This window comes from Alexandromys fortis, unplaced genomic scaffold (genome assembly GCF_014885135.2).
Source record: "Alexandromys fortis isolate MF-2015 unplaced genomic scaffold, M_Fortis_MF-2015_v1.1 scaffold_10, whole genome shotgun sequence".
Lineage (NCBI taxonomy): Eukaryota > Metazoa > Chordata > Mammalia > Rodentia > Cricetidae > Alexandromys > Alexandromys fortis.
In genome coordinates this window covers 5,707,887-5,728,138 of record NW_026067895.1, presented here as the reverse complement: position 1 = coordinate 5,728,138, position 20,252 = coordinate 5,707,887, and the positions used below count along the sequence as shown (strand labels likewise).

General features: G+C 37.6%; 1 protein-coding gene and 1 long non-coding RNA gene across 4 annotated transcripts in view; one reads left to right on the top strand and one right to left on the bottom strand.

The window, feature by feature from the left end:
- The window catches only part of LOC126510746 (aldehyde dehydrogenase 1A1), a 38,326-nt gene extending 28,042 nt beyond the window's left edge, over window positions 1–10,284 (bottom strand). The window contains exons 1-2 of the mRNA XM_050157436.1: window positions 10,121–10,284; window positions 1,347–1,451 (exon numbers count right to left, since the gene is read on the bottom strand). Coding sequence (XP_050013393.1) covers window positions 1,347–1,451; window positions 10,121–10,186 — 171 coding nt within the window. The 5' untranslated portion in view covers window positions 10,187–10,284. The remainder of the gene's footprint in view (window positions 1–1,346; window positions 1,452–10,120) is intronic.
- A 4,553-nt stretch (window positions 10,285–14,837) lies between these two features.
- The window catches only part of LOC126510827 (uncharacterized), a 50,955-nt gene continuing 45,540 nt past the window's right edge, over window positions 14,838–20,252 (top strand). For all 3 annotated transcript variants that reach the window (XR_007594510.1, XR_007594513.1, XR_007594511.1), the window contains exon 1: window positions 14,838–14,972. This is a non-coding gene — a long non-coding RNA (uncharacterized lncRNA). The remainder of the gene's footprint in view (window positions 14,973–20,252) is intronic.

Here is a 20,252-nt window from a genome sequence, read left to right as displayed (position 1 = left end):
TCAATCTTAGGTATAAAGCATTTATTCCTCCCCCCTTTTTAAAAAAAGAAATATAGTAAACACATTTTTACTTTCTTCTGGGATTAACTCAGAATATTCTGGGTCACCAGTGGCACATAGATGTGGATGGTGATTATCTCTCTGCCTAAGTTTGGTTTTCTAGAAATTCATCCAGATGCACCCGTCAAGCCAATTGTCCCAATCATCCTACCTTTATACTACTCCAAATCCATATTTCCCATTGTGCACCTGCAATCATTTCAACAAATGCATCACAACATACAGTGGAGAAGAGCCAGCCTCTTTCTTACGAAGAAATGAACCACCACATGAAGAAAAGTTAGTGTGGAGGATCCTTCTCTTTTTTTATAAATAGAAATTAACAAATGGAGCAATGACCTAAACCTATGCTATTACTGAAGGAAAATGGGCAAAACTCATTTCAAGATATTGAATTAGACAGTGACTGGAGAAGTTCCCAAAGCACAACCATTAAAACAAACAAAAATAAAAAATAAATCTGTGTAGTGTCAAGTTATAATTTTACAGAACAAATGGGTGATGAGCCAGTCTGCAGGGGGAAACATTAGACTATTCATCTGACAAATGTTTTGTTTCCAGATTTTATATGGGACTAATATAATGAAAAATATTAAAAATAATCTAATTTAAATAGAAATTATCCCAAAAAACATTGCGTAAGATGTGTAAATGGCCAACAAGAATATGAAACTTTGTTCCTTTCCTAGCTATTGGATAAACTCCAAACAAAATGGTAATTGACTGATAGTCTCTTACTCTGCTCCTGATCATTCTAAACAAAAATCAAACTGTGTAAAGTACTGTTGGGACTACAGGAAAAAGAAACTCTTACATACTGTAGTGTAGTGGAAATGCGATTTTGCCATGTATAGCATGAAGATCCCTGATCTCCTTGTTCCCAAATCAATAATTTTCAATAAATTAATTTGGTAATAAATTGTTCTAAGAGTTCTATATCGGCCTTTTGCTTTGCTTAGCAAATGTGAAAGAATAACTGTAAGCTTATAAAAGATTTCTCTCTCCTTTATCCTGATGAATTTTTTTATGAGTCTGTCTGTATAATAAATCATGACACTATTTCAAGTGAAAAGCAGTCAAGGAAAAATAGTTTTGAAAAAAAAATCAGCACCTCACCCAAGGCATCCATTGATGGTGTTTGTCTTATGTCAAGGCCAACAGAATACCCAACTTTAAGAGCAGCCACGTTTTCGTATTTTCATTGAGCTTACACTGGGTATTGAGCTCAGGATGGTGAGAAGCAAAGACTCTTGGTAGAAACTGGACTTGTGGGTGTTGGAACTTACCTTGTCCCCTTCTTCCACATGGCAGATGACCTCCTCAGTTGCTGGGTTAATAACAGGAAATTTCTTGCCACTCACTGAGTCATGCCATTCATTGTTGATGAAGATCTGTGGGGATGCAGAGAAAACAGATACAGGTACTTAAATATGTATTAAGTTTGAGGCTTTTTAAAACTAGAGTCGAGGTATGATATGTCTACATATTGCATGTCTCTCCCTGTCTCAAAATGCCCATCACTTGTTTTAGTTAACATTGTTTTAGTTAACATGGATAAACATACATACAAACATTTGTGCATACAAAGTAAAAAAAAAACTGGGTAGTTTTTTCATCTTGATCTTTGGTCCCACAGTCTTTGAGTTCAGCCCATGTGTTCCCCACGCTCCATGCTTCATTTACCAGGTTCTCCTCTGTTCCAGTTTTCTCTTCTGCTGCAGCCTCAGCATCTTTGTGTTTTACTTCAAACTAGTTTAAGCAGCATCTTCTCATGACCTGCTCACTGGTTGCTCCAACTGAAAGTCATTTCTTTTGTTCCAAAGTAACACATTTCTCCTAATACAAGATTAGTGTATTCTGCTCTGTGTTAAAATTAGATACCCACAGTCTATGAGATTCCAAATCAGCCTACATATTATAAGTGGCCTTGAAAATTATCAAGAAATTCACTTGTCATCAATAATTCTATCTTATTTCTGCTATAGGAATTATGTTATACCTCAGATTTTCATAGATAAACCAAGAGATCAATTGTATCATAATTTTTGAAACTTATAATTTCACTTAGAAATAGAGGAAAAGTTTGATACTAATCTGACCAAATTTTGTTATGCTATTGTAAGACTAGCTAATTCTTACCTGAGTCCCCATGACCTTAGCTCTGTGAGTTCTCAGTGATATCCCCGCCATATAGGTGAGTTATGGCCCATGATTTCTTTTGGTAAAAGAGCAATGACAAAATGTGCATGTCATTTTGATATTAGAATTGTGCAGGTAACCTGTCCACTGCTCCTTCATACTAAAGGCAGTAGAAGCTTCTGAATAATATTGAGGTTTATCTGGAAGGCATCAGGTGACCGTAGAGGGAGGCTTTGGATAACCCTGTGAGCGACTGTGACTCAGCAGCATTCAGGTTTAACCTTTAATACCAAAGAAAACTGTAAACCCAGTGTTCGTTTAGTTTTATTTACATAACCAAATCCAGAATGAGCACTCTGAATTTTTTTATTGTGTTGTTTTCTTTGCAATTTTGTACAAGTACTAAGGATATTCTGATTAGTGCTTCTCCTCACTTCTCTAAACTCTCCACTTCCACTAATCCTCCCAACCTCTTTGTACACCTGTCTTATCCCATATCTTATTGCCTTCTAGCCACTTGTAAGAACAAATATATTTGAACAACTACTTATCCTATAATTATATTAAATGGGTATATGGAGAAATTTAGTTCAATGAATATTTATTACAGAATTATTTTTTTATTTATAAAAGATTTCTGTCTCTTCCCCACCGCCGCCTCCCATTCCCCCCTCCCCTATCAAGTCCCCCTCCCTCGTCAGCCCAAAGAGCAATCAGGGTTCCCTGCCCTGTGGGAAGTCCAAGGACTACCCACCTCCATCCAGGTCTAGTAAGGTGAGCATTCAAACTGCCTAGGCTCCCACAAAGCCAATACTTGCAGTAGGATCAAAAAACCCATTGCCATTGTTCTTGGAGAATCATTAGATCTTATTACAGAATTATTAAACCGATTTGAGCTTATTGAATGCCCTATCATGAAGAGAACTATACTTTCCATTTGCTGTTGACAAGTTTGGGAGACAGAGCTATTAAAATAAAATATTTTGTCACATTTAGTCATTGACTACATTATAATAATGATTGTGCTCACAGTGCTTTAAGATATTGTGTATATATTAGAGACAGATATTAAGCTGAACTTCACAGAAATCACTGGAATTTTAAAGATGTCATTCATAATCTAGGAATTCCAGGTTTTTTATTTTATTATTTTCAATCTGATAAAACAATCCATAATAGCTTTTTAGGAAATTTAAATTTGACTTCTGCTTTTTGCACTTTTCATATATCAAATTAAAAATGATATACATACTACCCTCCTGTTTACTGGGTGTAGTTTACTGTCCCAACTTACAATTGTTAAAAAAAAAAACAAAGATTCCTATTCAGAGTCAAAGTTATTAAGTCTTCATATATTTGATGATAAACAATTCTAAATAAGAAATTTATATACTCTTGTTTTTCTTTAGACCTTATAAATTTTTCTCCTTTTACCAAATATAAAATGTCTTCAAAACATTTCTCATTTAAAACAAAATGAGTTTAATTAATATCTTCTCTTTTTATCTGTTGATATGAGATTTGGTGACCTATTGGTTTTTAATTCCTTCCAACAAAGTACCCCAAATTCAAATTATCTCTGCACAGTGGTAACTGGGCTATTGGCTCAAAGTTCTTATAATGGATGTCAATATTTTCTTAATTGCTAAGAGTGTATGAGAAACACAGTTTCAATGTACAAAGCATTTTAAGATTTTCTAAGGAAGACAAATGCTAAAAAAAAAAAAGAAAAGTCAGTCCTGATGCCAGATCATCTGTGTATGTTACCAACTCTGAAAGGCGGGGACACAGCTTGACAACATGTTAGGAATTGTATATTTTCTCATCGTTAGAAACCTGAAAATATACCAAGACAATTGAAAATTGTGAAAATAAGATGAAAGTCAGGGTAGAGGTAACAGTATGAGAAATGGAACATGTCAAGTGGATCTTAAAGATTAAAAAAAGAAAAGAAAAGAACAAAGCAAGACTAGATTACTCACACCTAGTTTTAACCTAAGCCCTGAGGCAACAAAGCAACATCTTGTGATTCAAAACTAAGAGGGTAAAGGAAATAAGAGAAGAAATGCCATAGGGTAGGAAACTATCTATAGTCATGGGGTTGTGGTAACGAAGTGAGAAAAATGCGGAGAAATGCAGACTTCCCGTTATTTCTGTTTTACATTATTCCCTTACCAGTTATGGAACTGCATGGTCATTTGCCCTTGTTTTAAAGCCCTTTAAGTCAAGGAGAAAGGAAAGATGATGCTGCATTTACTTTGAGCTACATCATCTCTAAGTTCAATGGGTAAGAGAATGATATATATTATATGCATCTTATATGTTCTGGATCAGAATTTATCTATAGAAGCACTAAAACTTCTTCCCATATTTCCTCTTTAGCAGTATTAGGCCCTCTTCTCTCTAAAGAAAACATCAATGTAGAGCAAAGTCTTTAACTCAGATTGGATTGCTCGGGGTCCACCACATTTTCTGAATGTTCTCACATAGCCTTGCCATTCTGGAAAGGAGAAGGTGAAAAATTCAATAGGTATGCTCTATGCTTGAAAAGCCATGTGAACATACAGACTTTCAGAAAACGAAAACAATAACTTTCAAAGGTTATGTGCTATTTACTTTAGGATTTGTGTTGAGGTTTCCTTGAATGAGATTGGAATATCACTGTCTTTAGTAGTCAGGGAGAAAAGAATGGCATATAGAAACACATCATCTATAATAGTACAATCTGTCAACTTTATATTCTGCCTTTCTTTCTTTCTTTCTTTCTTTCTTTCTTTCTTTCTTTCTTTCTTCTTTTTGGTTTTTCAAAACAGGGTTTCTCTATATAGCTGGAATTTGAGCTGTAGACAAGACTGACCTCAAATTCATAAAGTTCTGCCTGCCTCTGCCTCCTAAATTCTGGGATTAAAATCATGCACCATGACTGCCTGGCTGGTTTTGTATCTTAAGAGCCATGTAACCCTGAACAAGTTTGCATGTTCTGTGAGCTCAGCTTCCACAGCTTAGAAATAGGACCATAGTACCATTTCCTACTTCCTGGAAACTAGTTACTTATTAATCTCAAATGAGATAAATACTGTTTTAAATAATAAATTACAGATTTTACTAGCATTGAAATTGAACCATTTCAGGACTCTAGTGTTAATCTTTGAAAGTATAGTTCAGGAAGGTACCAATAATAAGTGATAGACTTCTGGTACCAAATTAAACTTATGTATACCAAATAATAAGTGTTAGACACTGTCTACTTTCCATAAACTACTTACTTAATTCTTATAGCCTCTTACCTATTAGCATCTTTACCAAATGCTCATTCATAGATAGATAGAAAAACTTAAGATCAAGCAGATTAGTAGTTTGACCAAGTTAGGTTATGAAGTAAGTACGAACTTTGGACATTGAATTCAGGTCTGTCTTATTAAACAACTATACATCACAGAAATTCAGCTACTTGTTTAACTGCTTCCAAACCCTGAGAAAGTAAAATATAGTTTTAGTCAGAAGTAAGAAAAGATTTATGCAAATGAAGACAACCATAGCACAGTCAGCTTTATCATAAAGGTGGTTCTGCCCTCCTTTAAGTATCTTCAAGATTTTCTCCAGGCTCCATCACCCAGTATGGTTCAAGAAAGCATTATCAAATTTCATGTACTTTTCTATTCCATTTTATCACTTTGACATATCTTCTCAGCTTTCCACTTTCTTGCATTGAGAACATCCCACAATTTTCTATTTAATGTATTCTGTCTACTTGTTTGCTGCCCAATAAATCCATTAAGAATATAATTTCTTGAGACAATGATCATATTAACGTTATATTATCTGATATGGAACAATCATGCAACAAACTTATTAAACAAAGGAAAGGGAAGCATTGGAGAAAGGATGATGAGAAAACGGGAGAAATTAAGAAAATCAGGAAGGAGTTATGTGAAATCTCAAGTAGCCTGCTTTTGAAAATTGTAAGAATTTTAAAAGAGAGAAAAATGTAGAGCTCAATAAAAATCAATTTAAAAATTTAAAAGAGATAAAAAGTGGAGGTTACTAAAAATTTCAATATTCAAATTGTGCCTAGCACAGAAAATTCAATTGTTCTTAGTTCTTTGTACACATGTACACACACATAAACACATACATACACATTGACGGGAGAGAGAGATTAATGAAACCAGACACCTAAGAATGAAATCACCTGTTATAGCCAAGATTTAATCCATAGTGCTTGAAGTAATATAGTTTACATATAAAGTGTGCACCCATGTCTCAACTTCCTCCTCACAATTTCTCTCAACCCAAACCTTCCTTTTCATTCCAGTGAACAGAATTGTTTTTGTCTGCCTTCCCTATTGCCTCCTTTCTCTCAAAAATGAAACTCAATAGCTTCCTATGTCCTGAAAGAAGCATCCAAAAAAAGTTCACAGTCAACACCCTCCAGTACTTAGGAATGGGCAGATAAAAGTCAAAGCAAAAAATTGCACACCATGTTATTTCTGTGTCCCTAAATCATGGCGGTGACCATTGTAGCATGAGGGCTTGACTAGTCAGCATTCAAGACCCAGACTTCTTGTTTGCAAGCTAATAAGGTTATATTCCTCAACCCTTTGGTTTCTTTATCTATGTAAAAAATTTATAGCTCCCAATAGGGCTGCTTTGGGCAAATAAATAAAATTATTATCATTCACTTTCGTTGCAATTATTTAGTGTGTATATGAACCATCAGTAGCAGGTGAAAATGTCTTCTGAGCATGAAAGAACTATAAGTTAAGGAGTTAAGTTCAATAATTATGCTAATTATTAATAAAGTTTGAACTCTAAATGAAAATGTTTGCCTTCTTGAATTTCCTATTATCTCTTTTTAAAGGAAGGTGTGTCACATGAGAAAGAAAACTTGGAATTAACAAATCCTATGAGAGAAAAATCTTAGAACCCCGAAAGCCTGGGTAAACCTTGGAGGCCGATTCTGGTGCTCGGGTGGAACAATAATGTAAGGCAGACTAACAGAAAAAGTGGGCGAGGGAAAAGAGGAGAATGGCACTGTTAAAACAGACCTGGGCAACAGATCAAAAAATGTGCAGGATGTGATTGCTAATGCTAGCCACTCCCCAGGAGCCAGTTCTGCCTCATGTGCTTCTTACCAGCTGGGACGGCTTACACCCCTCAGGAAACGGGGTCCTCATCACCCCATATCAATGGTAAGAAGGCAGACACAGGTGGAGGTGATGGAGTTTGACAAGGGGTCCTGTAACTTTAAAAGGCACTCTTCATGTAAAATCTCTGTACCAGGACTGGGCCACATGTAGCTTTTACTTAAAACTCCCAAGAGGGTAACAAAGATAGGGATGCGATGGGGGCTTTTGTATCTCCTTGTGAGATAGTTCATAAACTCCAAACTTCATTTTATGTACTCCATGATAAAGGAACTAAACTAGAGAATAGTCCTAGATGTATCATTGAATTGTTTGGCTTAATTTTTTTTCAAATAATTTTGTTTTGTTTTCATTATTTCACAATTGTGTACATATATACATAAAAATATTCTTGAAGTTAAGATTATGCAGCTGTTCGGCTATAGCTGATATTCTTTTTATTTTTGTTATTGTTTATTGTTCTTTGCTCCCTCAACCCCAAACACCAACCTGCTTTAGATAATAATAAAGAAAAAAAAAGAAGCAGTAGGGAAAATAATACATAAATTGAGATACTGGTCAGGAAAGGTAATTTGAGAAATACTCCTAACCCCTGCCTTTTGTTCTTTGCAACCAGGAACTAACAGCCATTGTTTCAATCTCTAGGGAGAGCAAATCCAATATAATTCTTCAGGGGGACCCAGGAAAGGAACGTGCACAGGCATAGAGAAAGCTCCCATTGAGGATTAATTGCATACATAACTGGTGTCCTCCCAAGTGTGAAAATGCCATAACGAGCACGTCAAATGGTATGATGCTTACTGAGTAGACCAGACTTATGTAGAAGATTAAAAAAAAAATCAAACTTCACTGAGTTGTGTTGCTTATTATTAACTAGAGAAGTGCATGAACATCAAACAAATGCATTCTTGGCTCTTAAATCCTTAGGCCCACCATTCTCCCTCAGACGTTCTTATGCAGTGAAGAAGTTCCCATCTGGAAACATCTGTGTTAAGGGATGATTGGTCCTGTACTTGTCCCTTGTACTTAGATTTTAAGGAATACCCATTTTTCTAGTCCTTTCATTTGCATGCTTCCTGAGTAAGTATTAAATTAAACTTAAATCAGAGGAAAAATATTTTACTTAATTTTTTTTCTTGAGATACACACACACACACATAAGCTCAGTAAAGTTCATAAAAAACAAACTAAGTAAAGAATGATAGGGCATCCCAACTACAAAATCTATTCCCAGCTGGGATCATGCAAACTAAACTCTGTCGTGATTAAACTGTAACAGTATAAACAGCGTCAATGATACCAATCTTTCTGAAACACTGGGTATACAGATTTGACAAAAATTTCTTCCAAACAAGCAAAACTGGGTGAGGCAGGAAGATTGAAATATGTGGTGTGTACACAATTTGACATTTATAAGGGGTTAGAGCTTGTGGACTCTCTAGACTTTTGCACAAAAAAAAAAAAAAAGCAAAACAAAAAAAAAGAGAGAAAAAAAAGCAAAAAAAAAAAACAAAAAAAAAACCGAATTGTACAGCATGTTCTTTCTTTGAAAAGTTTGTGAAAGCAAGCTTGTGCCGTTCCACCTCCTAGTCAGCCATAATCAAGGCTCACTCCTCTCTGCAGACCTTGTCCTCAGAGAAAGCACATATAAGCCAGGCAGCACCCACACTTGATGTGCTTAGAAAAATCCAAAGGCTGCTGTGTTTCAAAGCCACTCCTCCCAGTTCATGTATAAGGAAATAAATGCACAAAGTGGGTCACTTGGGCCCTTGTCATCTCTTTTAATACTCTTGGTTGGGATTTTCTAATTCAGAAGTCAACATGACTCTCCCCAGAGTTAAGCAGTACATCTCTCACTTTGTTCTTTGAATCATACCACACAGCTATTTTAAATAGCTTTTCGTGTGTGTGTGTGTGTGTGTGTGTGTGTGTGTGTGTGTGTGAGAGAGAGAGAGAGAGAGAGAGAGAGAGAGAGAGAGAGAGAGAGAGAGAGATTTCTTAATTTTGGGACCCTAGGATCTGTGACAAAAGTAAGCATGAAACTGTGTGGTAGAAAAAAATAAGAGTCTTTCAGGACAACCACAGCCTGATCACTTTCTAACTCTCCCTGGCTGAAGTTTTTGAAGTCTTGTTTCTCTAAATATTTATCAGCTTACAATCACATGCGTTCTCCAAAAGTCTCCAACAATAACAAACTTTCCTGGAGAAATAAATAAGCAGAGTTTCTATGCCACAATAAATAAATAACTCAAGTCCATTTGGAAGTTTTGGCACCAGCTTCCATTCGATGCTCAGAGTTAAGTCCTCCAACGTCAATATTCTCTTATCAAACATATGGTCATGTTATTTTGTTTTAGAGGGCTATGTCTCTTTTAGAAAGAAAGAAAGAAGTAAGGGAGGAAGCAAGAAAGGAAGAGAGGGAGGGAAGAAGAGAAGGAGGGAAAAAGCTGTTCCCACATGTCTGGCTTCTTTCTAGTAAGTTCCTCTGTTTGTCTCACCATAAGTGCTCACTGCATAGGGTTAATAGACCTGCTGCTCACTCTGGTTCACTGCACTCTGGCACAAGAACCATTCACACAGAGCAAAATTCTTTTCCCTTGGATGTATGTCAAGATACAAACTTACGAGAAGTTGTCTGATATGGTCTAAAATTCACCACTGAATCAGGCCACTAGCTTTGCAAGCTTTTTGTCTTCCTGTTTGAAAAAAAAAAAAAAAAAAAGCCCCAATCGACCATGCTTTAGTCAGGTGCCTACGGAAAGCCCTTGTCTTACCTTGGTATATTGAATCTTCAAGTTGGCCAGCGGGGCAGGGATTTCAGGTTGTGCAGGGGAAGACATTGCTGGTTTGGCTCCTGGAACACAGGTGACAGGCTCAGCAATTTGGTTCTGTTAGGGCCTTTGCTCCTTTTTATCTGCATGCACTAAGGGTCATTTGCATATTAGGATATGATTGGATGGGCAGACTCAGGGCAGAGAGAACACTACTCTCTTCTAACACCTAAGACTGGCAGGGAGCCTTTGCCTTTAAATGTGAATCCTTAAGGAACCTGCACCTCGGCCCTGAAGTTCCATCTGGAGACTGCTCACTATTTACAGATGAATTAGTTTACAAAGCCAAACCTGTGCTGAGGGTGTGTGTGCAGCTGCTCCTGACGCTGGAAGCCAGTTATTTTTTTTCCCCTTGCCTGTTCATGCTTTGTTAGGTTATTATGTAACTTTTTCTTCTCTAACATTCTGGGTATGAAAGATTTTGAAATGGAGAATAGTCTAAAACAACATCTGTTCTCCCTAGTGTCCAGAGGGCCGTGAAGCTGCAGGACACGGCTGCTAGCAAATCCATTCTTGTCCCAGAAGATCAGGGTGCTGTTAAAGAGAAACCCCACCTCTCTAGACTTAAAAAAATTCGGCAACCTCATCTCATACCAGAATCCTCAAATTGTCTATGTCTTTTCGGTGGGAACAGAACACTGTGACACTGTGAAGGACTTCTCAATCAGAGGTCACTGTCATAGACCCTCAAAGAGCGTTATGTCCAAGGCTTCTGTGAAAATTCGTTTAAAGAGAAAGTAGTGTCTGATTTGGGAAATGTCTACGCTTGTAAGTCATTACTCTAAGCAGTGTAGCAGGAAAGAATGTAAATATCACTCCCAAAGAGTTTGAATTCGGAATGGTTTGAGCCCAGAATATCATAAAGGACCATTTTGACCTCTAGTGTTTTCATTTTGAACACAATGCTTCTCTGTGTAGACGCTCCAGCACAAGATACGGAAGGAACTAGATAACATTCTTTGGATGCTCTGGTTATTAAGAATTAGCGATAACCTCTTTGTAGTAAAGTTGCCATCTCCCCTGCATGGCATGGGGACTTAGCTAGGGGCAGGAACAGGAGCTTGGGAACCTGTTTCTCTTGCGACCCTGACCTGAGCTTCTCATTTGGTGAACAGGGAGTGGACTACAGCTTATGATCACAGACCTCACAGGATAAGGCTGAAATCTCATTCCAGGCAAAGCATCCCCAGTCTGTTATTCCTCCTTTCCATTTCCACCTTGATAACCATAAGATGATCCCTACATAGGCTGACGATTGGCTTAGTGTCTCTGCGTGAGTAGTTACATTCGCAGAAGTTATGTTTAACCTTTTATTCATCCTGGCATTGGCAGACTTTCCCTCATATTTTCATCTTTCTGGAACGTACCAATTCTGTTTCAATGTGTTCTATGCCAATTAAAATGAACAACAGATAACAAGAAAATAAAGGCACATTTTTAAAAATAGACTTGTGCATGTTAAAAAGGAGGCATCCAGATCCATGACACCAACCATCTCCCCAGGTTCAGCAGGTCCTTGAGTATCTGTTCATCTTGCTTGAATTGGGATCAGAACTTCTATGTTCTTAAAATATTCTCTCTCTCTCTCTCTCTCTCTCTCTCTCTCTCTCTCTCTCTCTCTCCTTATAGATTTTTATTTCGAAAAAATCGAACTGTTTTCTCTTGCATTAATGCTTTTTTGAGTTAAAGGCTCAATTGCTCAACAGCTATTACATAACACACAGAGTGGTGCTCAGGCCAAAGCCCAAACAGCTGTGTTTTGCAGAGTCACAGTTGTTTGTGGATTCGAAACTGGTTCATTTGGTGTCTAGAAGGGGAAAAACACAGGCTGCACAACATACTTGACATGCCATCCCCCTTACTCTCTGAATGGGCAACATCATTCATTGTATTTTCTTGGATAATTATGTAATAATGTGCTCTTCAAATCAAGCATTATACGGGTAGCTAAAGGGCACTTTGGAGACAGCTGCCGTGCCTACCCACTTAGTTTCCCAAGTATTTGCTAAGCAGTGTATATGCACCAGTCAGTCTTCAATCTTCAAAACAGACCAGCAGAACTGATCTTTTTTTTTCCCTGAAACTGCAAGCCTGATAGATGTATTTTGAAGGCTTGGTTTTTTAGAAATGCTCATTTCTCAGAATGGAATCACAAGTAAAAGATGTTTCTTTCCCTCTTTCATTTATAAGGGAAAAACTAGCTTTGGTAAGACGATGGGCACTAGGTAGGGCTACATCTAGACTAGTGTCACAGTTGAATATTTTCAACATATTCCAGAGCTAATGATTTAATGTGGTTTTCTCAGCAGAGAATATTTCATCATTTCTTTCTCTGTGGCAAGTTAAATTGCTCTATCATATACACCTACACATATACACATACTGGGGGAGAAAAAAATAATAGTTATGTGATTGCTTCCAGCTCTTCACAAGACTGCTTTTTTTAAATTTTTTTTTGCCTTTGTGGTTTTATTTTTAAACAAAAAAATATTATGTGAAAGTGTAGGAGGGAGGTTGTGCATATGAGTACAGGTATTATAGTAGAACATAAGAGAGTGGCAGATCCCTTGGTGCTGGACGTTCTATTGGTTGTGAGTCACCTAACATGGGAGCTCGGGATAGAGATCATGTCCTTTGTAAGAGCAGTGTACACTGTTAGCCAATGAGTCATCTCTTCAGTCTATAAGTCTGTTCTTAGCCCAAGAAATGTACCAACTACAACATCTGCCATCATTGAAACCAGTTTCATCAGATTGCACATCCGTCCATGGCTCCATTCAAGATGACTTCTGGATAAGATGAAAATCTCTTCCTGACAGGAGTAGGTAAACCTTTTCCTAATATGAATAATTCAAATAATATTGAGATCAGGTAACAAAAGTGAACTATATAGTGAGATGAACGTTTCTTCAATTGACTGAATCTTTGTTTGCTCTCAAAATGAACATGCTAAAATTCTAGCCCGCAGTGACAAGGTGTAAGTAAGTGGTGAGTTCGGGATGATATGGGCTGTGAAGTGAATTTGTGGTACTAGAGAGTGATCCAGAGCCTCATGCACGCTGAGCAAGCACACCATGAGTGGCATCCAGTCCCTGCCTCTCTTGCTGATTTCTTCAATGTAAAGATCTAAAGGGAAGTAAGGAGTCTGCCACCCAGACATTAGTGCTCACATACCTGACTGGGCCCAGCTCTGCTGGAGGACTTCTGACCTCTAGACCTTGGAGAAATATTTTTAGATGTTTATAAGGTAACCAAGTTTCACAATTTTGTTGCACTAACCTAAGGAGATTAAGATGGCTTTTTCTTTTTCACATTGTAGGGTTTCCAGATCCAGGATAGCTCAAGGGGGTTCTGAGTCTTGGTTAGATAGTTCCTGGGTCTCATGCCCCACCCCTCGAGCCACTCCTGCCTTCAGCATGGCTAAGTTAGCCCCATGGTAGATATGCCTTTTGATAACTATAATTTTGCCTGATACAATACCATCCTTGCTCATATTGAGGGTTGAGGTTTAAATAATTGTAAAAAGTAGTCCTTGCTTACATGTGATCAATAAGCTGATGTTAAAAGCATGCACTGAAAATTAAATGCATGCATTTGTGGGTTGATTTCTATTCACTTACTATTCTCCATTTAGACATATTTCATCACCTCTGAGTTCTCTGGCTTTTTACAAACTCTGTCATTGCTTTCGTGTTTATTTCATGCAACTAAGCTATGACATGTAGCGACCTCTCTAAAATTAACTGTGGATTAAAGTCTTTATAAGATATGATCCTTGGTTCATAAGGTTTAGCTTGCCAACAGAGCACTCAGTGTTTTGTCTATACTTTCCACTTTGTTTCCTGATAGTGCAGAGCGAAAATAAAACCACTGCACACATTTGTGAGGTCATCTGCTTGGAACTACTTTAAAATATTTGGCAACTGATCTGCTTCATGCTTCCTACATTTGTGTCGTGCATAGATTTCCCTTCAACCTGTTTATCATTTTACTAGAAACAATTCTTCTTCCCCACTTGACTCAAAACTTAAATCACATTATTTCAGTCATTTGAGTGAAGTACTGAGTGCATGTGGCATCAGGCTTGTGCCCTAGAAAACAATGTTGGGCCAGAAATGAGATTTCAAGACATGGTAGGAATAGTGTTCTTTTCCCCTCCTTTATGATTTATCAAACTCTTTAATACTTAAATATACAACTTATAGAATGTTTAAAAGCCTTGAGACTGCAAATCAATATGAGGCTATAAAATGAAAAAAGAAAACAACCACCACATGGACACAGAAGCCTGTCAGAGTTTCACAGCTTATTGTCCTCACGTGCGATTGCTCTTTTCTAATCCTTCAAATAACCTCTACTCTAAGCTCAAAGGCATCCAATTATTTAATCTCTGATTATTTCACTTGTCATGAATAAAATATCTGAACGTTTTTTGCCAGGTGGCATGAGCAGTCCTTCCGTTTATGTGTTACAAGCATTTCAGGCATAAAGATAGGTTCATAAAGATTTGTTAGGTCTACAAATTTCACAGTGAAACATTTGAGTTCTTATCAATGTTGTGATCTTGGAGGATCAGTCCAAGCTTCAGAATCATAAGCTTCTTTTGGATCTTTCCCCCACCCAGATCATCGTGATACTGCAGGCCATTAACATTTATGGATTTATTTCCCAGGTTCCTTGGCAATCTCCTGTCTGAACATATTGTGAAGCAATCCCAGGCTGATTTTTTTAAAGGCCTTTGGGAGGAAAAAATAATCATCCCTGATTTTGGTACTACCTACAAATTAGAAAATGGGTGAGTGGAAAACTTTGGTTAACATTTCCTAGGGACTGTAAACTTGTCAAACAATAATACTAGAAAGATTATATCAAAATAGATTATTTTAAGAATTACCTTTACAATAATGGTTAGTTGAGTTTATGTACTGACCAGGGAGCACAAAGTACATCTGATGAATGTTCATTTGCACTGCTGAACACTTACCTAATAATTGACACTGGCAAACAGAGGTGGGATGATAAATCACGATACCATAATGCTTTTTATAGAGAGGCCAATGACTGCAGTATGTGACTAGGATACAGATGGTTTTCTGAAGGGCTTGATATTGTCTAACTCTTCCAAATATAATTTCTTTCTCAGAAAGTTCATTATAATATAGTTACTATTGATAGCTATATGATTTTTTTATCCTGTAATTTGACTGGATTTGTTTTTCATTGTGTTTGTGTGTGTGTGTACATCTGTGTGTGTATACATGTGTGCATGTGTTGTGTGTGTGTGAAGTCTTTATGTTTTGAAATTTACAAAACCATGTTACTCATAAATGATAATAATATGACTTCTGATTTTTTTTAAAGTCTTTGGTTTAGTTCTTTTGATGGTTCTCTGGATAAGATATTTTTTCTCAGAACCCTTGATGAAAGGACAAAGGAAACTTGAGTTCTTTGTCTTTGTCCAGTTGACTTGGAAAGTCCAGTTTCTGTGACTGGAAACTGCGTCAGAGGAGTGGAGGCTTTGGGGAACCAACTTTTCTGTCTGGGCTGTGGTTATCAGACCTTAGGCAGAGATGTCTGTGGTATTCTGTGTCCTCTTTTCGAACACTGTCTGATTTAGTTCTTTGCTGATCTTGGACATTTTCTTTCTGTGATAATATATCTTGATAAATTTGCTTGGCATAAGGCTTCAACTTATGCAAGGCCTCTTGTTCCCAGATATTGTTGTTTTTTATTTTTTGCTTTTTGTCTTCTTCATTTCTCATTACAGGTCCTCTCACCCAACATCTTGCAGTTTTGAAGCCTTATTCCTGTGAGTTTGAGTCACTCTATATTAGATCTGGTTGGTAACTCAACTCATGTTCTGGAAGAATAGTAAGCACTCTTATATACTGAGTCATCTCTCCAACCCCATGTTAGAAATCAACTAAAAACCAGTATGTAAAGTTGCATCCAGTGGTTGAAATTCAGCTTCAGTGTGTGTTATGTTTTGGGTATGAACTGTCTCCCAGAAGTATGTGCAGTGAGCACTTAGTCTCTATGTGCTGACACTGTTTTGTGGCGGGGGGTGCAGTTTTTTGAAAACTTCAGTAAGTTGAGTCTGACTGCAGGAAGTTCTGGAATGATCCCTGGTCTTCTCTCCTCTCTGTCTCAGAAGGTGAGGTATTTCCTTTGCCAGATTCCTGTGGCTATGTTGATATTCTCCCTCAGTGTCCAGAATCAATGGAACCAAAAACTTTGCTTTGAAATCTGAATCCATGTGCCAAAGTAAATAATTTCCGACCTTGATCTTTTTCTGTCAGATATGGATCACAGAGATAAGAAAAACTATTACAATGTTAATTCTGATATCTTGAAATTATGCATGATTAAAATGATATGATTTATTATCTATCTATCTATCTATCTATCTATCTATCTATCTATCTATCTATCTAATGTTTTTCCTACATGACTCCAAAGGTATCACTGGAATGTTAAATGCTAAAAAAAGAGCCAATGGGCCAAGCAGTAATCTAATTAATACAATTTCTGTGTGATTATTTCCTGGAACAAACAGGAGGCCCTCTCTCCTTGTAACAATTGGTGTTCCAGAGTGGTAAACTAACTCCATGTAAAACCAGAAAGGGCTTGAAAAGGAATTCTAGACACAAATATAGAGTTTAGCACAGCTAGCGGTGTGCTGCAGAAAGTTTTTCCTGACTCAGCAGCATACCACAAAAAAAGCCACGTGGTTTTAAAACATGGCTTCTTGGGCTGTGCCACCAGTGTGAATGCCAGCTATTAAGCATTTTAATGGCATTTGTGGGTCCGGGTGTTTCTGTGCCTACTCGGGGTTGGGAGGAAAGTATCTGAGATCATGCCCATGGCTCAGCTCTTCCTGCCTGGGCAGACTGTGGGATCAGGCTTGGGCAGGTGGGAGAGCATGGCAGATTCCCGCTGCCATACAGAGATGTTTCCAGGCTGCACCGTGCTCTGTGTGGCAGATTTGACTGTAACTCAGATAAAAAGAGTTTATGTGCTGCACACTCATTCTCAGAGTTAAAATGCTGAGTGTGGCTCCTACCTGGCAGCCCCAGAGCTATCAGAAATGGTAGATCCACCATTTTGAAATTGGAGAGAGGTGGAGGCAACATCCAGAGCAGCTGCAACCAAGGTGCTTAGCATTTTTAAAGCTCTTCAAGACAGTAGAGAATTAAAGACAATGCAATAGGACAGATTCAGACACAAAAGACCTCTCTAAATGGGTCACAGTGTTGAATAAATGTATGTAGGCTTGAGAGAGAAAAGATAAAGAGTATACAGAGTCATAAAGTAAAGTCAATGCCTAAAAAGGGTAAAGTCTTTAAAGAGACTGAGTACAGGTAATCATAGATTAAATAAAGTAAAAAAAAAAAAAAAGATAAGCCATGTAAAAACAAAAAATTCACAGAGAGTCTGGATTCTGTAACTACTCATGTTGAGGCTGGTAGATGATGCCCAGAGCCGAGGAGCCCCATGAGAAATGCTCTATTATAATACAAAAAGAAGCAAGGGCATAGGCACCACCCTAGAGGTCCTACAAAGAACAGACAGTGATGACTGTTTTAATATCATCCACTGAATCTGATTTCAGACATCCGAGTTCCAAAAGTGGGGGTCTATGGTCATACTAATTGGAACACCACTGATATCATTAAAACTATAAAACAATATATTTGTGTTGCTGTAGGACAAGCTCTCTACAGTCACAGTAAAGTAACTCCCTGCTAATTGGAAGCTTGAGTTCAGGGACACCCAAATCACCTCCTGTTCCTGTTCCTGATGGTGATGTGAATCATTCTTCATGTCATTCACTTCATGATCCAAACTCTCAAAATTCGATCCAAACCCCAACAAAAGTCACACCCGTGTTAAGGTTTCCATAGGGCTGATTGACATATCAAAACTTCATGAATATGGAGATTCCTAGTATAACTGAGCCACAGCCCAATTATCTTATGGGTCATTTATGGTCCCCCATAAAAGCCATTCCTTTGATGATTTCTATGTCTGACCTAACATTTTTGAGATTTTCATGTAACATCTTTCAAAATGAGTCAAACTAGCCATCTGCCATCCACCGACCCAAATCTCAGAATGTCATCAGATAGTTCTGAGACATAAAAGAGAGCTGGCCTACTTTGCTATAACCACCTACATGTGATGTGGGATTCCCCTTTGTATGTTTTGAATATGTTTTATTACTATTGATTAATAAAGAAGCCATTTTGCCCTGAGTTAGGCAGGAACACTAAACTGAATGTAGGAATAAAGAATGCAGAATCAGGGAGACACCATGCAGCTACTGAAGGAGCAAGACGCTGGAACTTTACTGGTAGACCACAAACTCCTGGTGATATATAGATTACTAGAAATGGATTAATTTAAGAAAGAAGAGTTACTTAATAAAGTGCCTGAATTGATAGGCTAAACGGTGTTGTAATTAAAAGAGTTTCTATGTGATTATTTGGGTCTAGGCTGCTGGGAAATGAATGTGCAGTCTCCATTTACATGCATGATATACCCACCAATGTATTTGAAAAAATGATTTGGTTTATTGCTATCTTTTTGTTCTATGAAAAGTTTATGAAACCATTTCCATAGAGAAGCCTCTTATTTGGGGGCAAGCTGAATCCATGTTCCTAGGCCATGGTCACACACATTTAGTTCAAGAATAGACTCACATTTCCTTGGAAGTAAGAGCTGTTTCATGTTGATAGATATTGCTCCTCAGCATGGTTCATCTTGAGCTAAACAATCTACTGGGTTTGAACAAGGTATTGGCTTGTATGATTAGCCTGTGTGCCTAATCAAGCATGTTTTCTTGGGAGGACATTCTTTTTGGGACCCAGATTTTCCTTTGATTTGGCAGAAGTTCAGTTTATTTATTCTGAATTGACTGAATACCATTTTATTTAATTGAATTACTTACGTTTGTTTCCAGATCTTTTCTTTGACAAAATCTTGACATTTGGTCCTGCTACCTTTTCGATATCTAATTCTATGTTTTCCTGTGACTTTTATTGCATGTTGCACCCTTGCAATACATATAAGCTCTTGATCATAAAGATGCCAATGATAAGGAACTCTTGCTCCTACCAATTCTACAGGGTAGAAAAAGCAATGGAAACTCCCTGAGAAGTGAAATCCAAGGCAGCAAGCCCTATCCCTGAGTTGGAAGGAATCCTTTGGTCAGCCAGGAAAGTTGAGGTACACAAGGAGTACAACTGAGGCAGAGTAGGAGTAACAAATTTGGAGTGAGACCTAAAAGGGAAATTTCTCTTAAGCAGGAAGCAAGTCTCCTCCCCAAACAAATCCTAATAGCTAGCTTAGAGAAGACTGGGATCTGGGGGTGAAAATGGGAAATGGATTGAAGAAATGAGGAAATATGTGGAGAATAATTGCCTTTTGATTTTCCAGCTGGTTTTATGGTTGATAACTATGGTTGCTCAATGTGAATTGGAAAGAGTTGTCTATGTTTTGTATTCTCAAATTGGTGTTATAATACCAATTGCATTTAATAAAATACAGGAGAGTATGTGCTCAACTATAGGTACTATGAAATAAAAATGAAGATCAAAAGCTGGCAACATACTTTTACCAGAATTTAAAGGCATTTAAGGAAACAAACTAAATAAAGTTATTAAAAAACTAAACAATTTAACCACGTTATGAAAAAAAGTGAATAAGAAAAATAATAAGAAATTTCTAGTATTAAAAAAAATGTTTTTTTTTTTTTTTTTTTGGTTTTTTAAGACAGGGTTTCTCTGCGGCTTTGGAGCCTGTCCTGGAACTAGCTCAAGGGTGCACCCACACACTGAGACAATGGGGATGTTCTATCGGGAACTCACCAAGGCCAGCTGGCCTGGGTCTGAAAAAGCCTGGGTTAAAACCGGTCTAGCTGAACATAGCGGACAATGAGGACTACTGAGACCTCAAGAACATGGGCAATGGGTTTTTGAGCCTACTGCACGTATTGGCTTTGTGGGAGCCTAGGCAGTCTGGATGCTCACCTTACTAGACCTGGATGGAGGAGGATGGTCCTTGGACTTCCCAC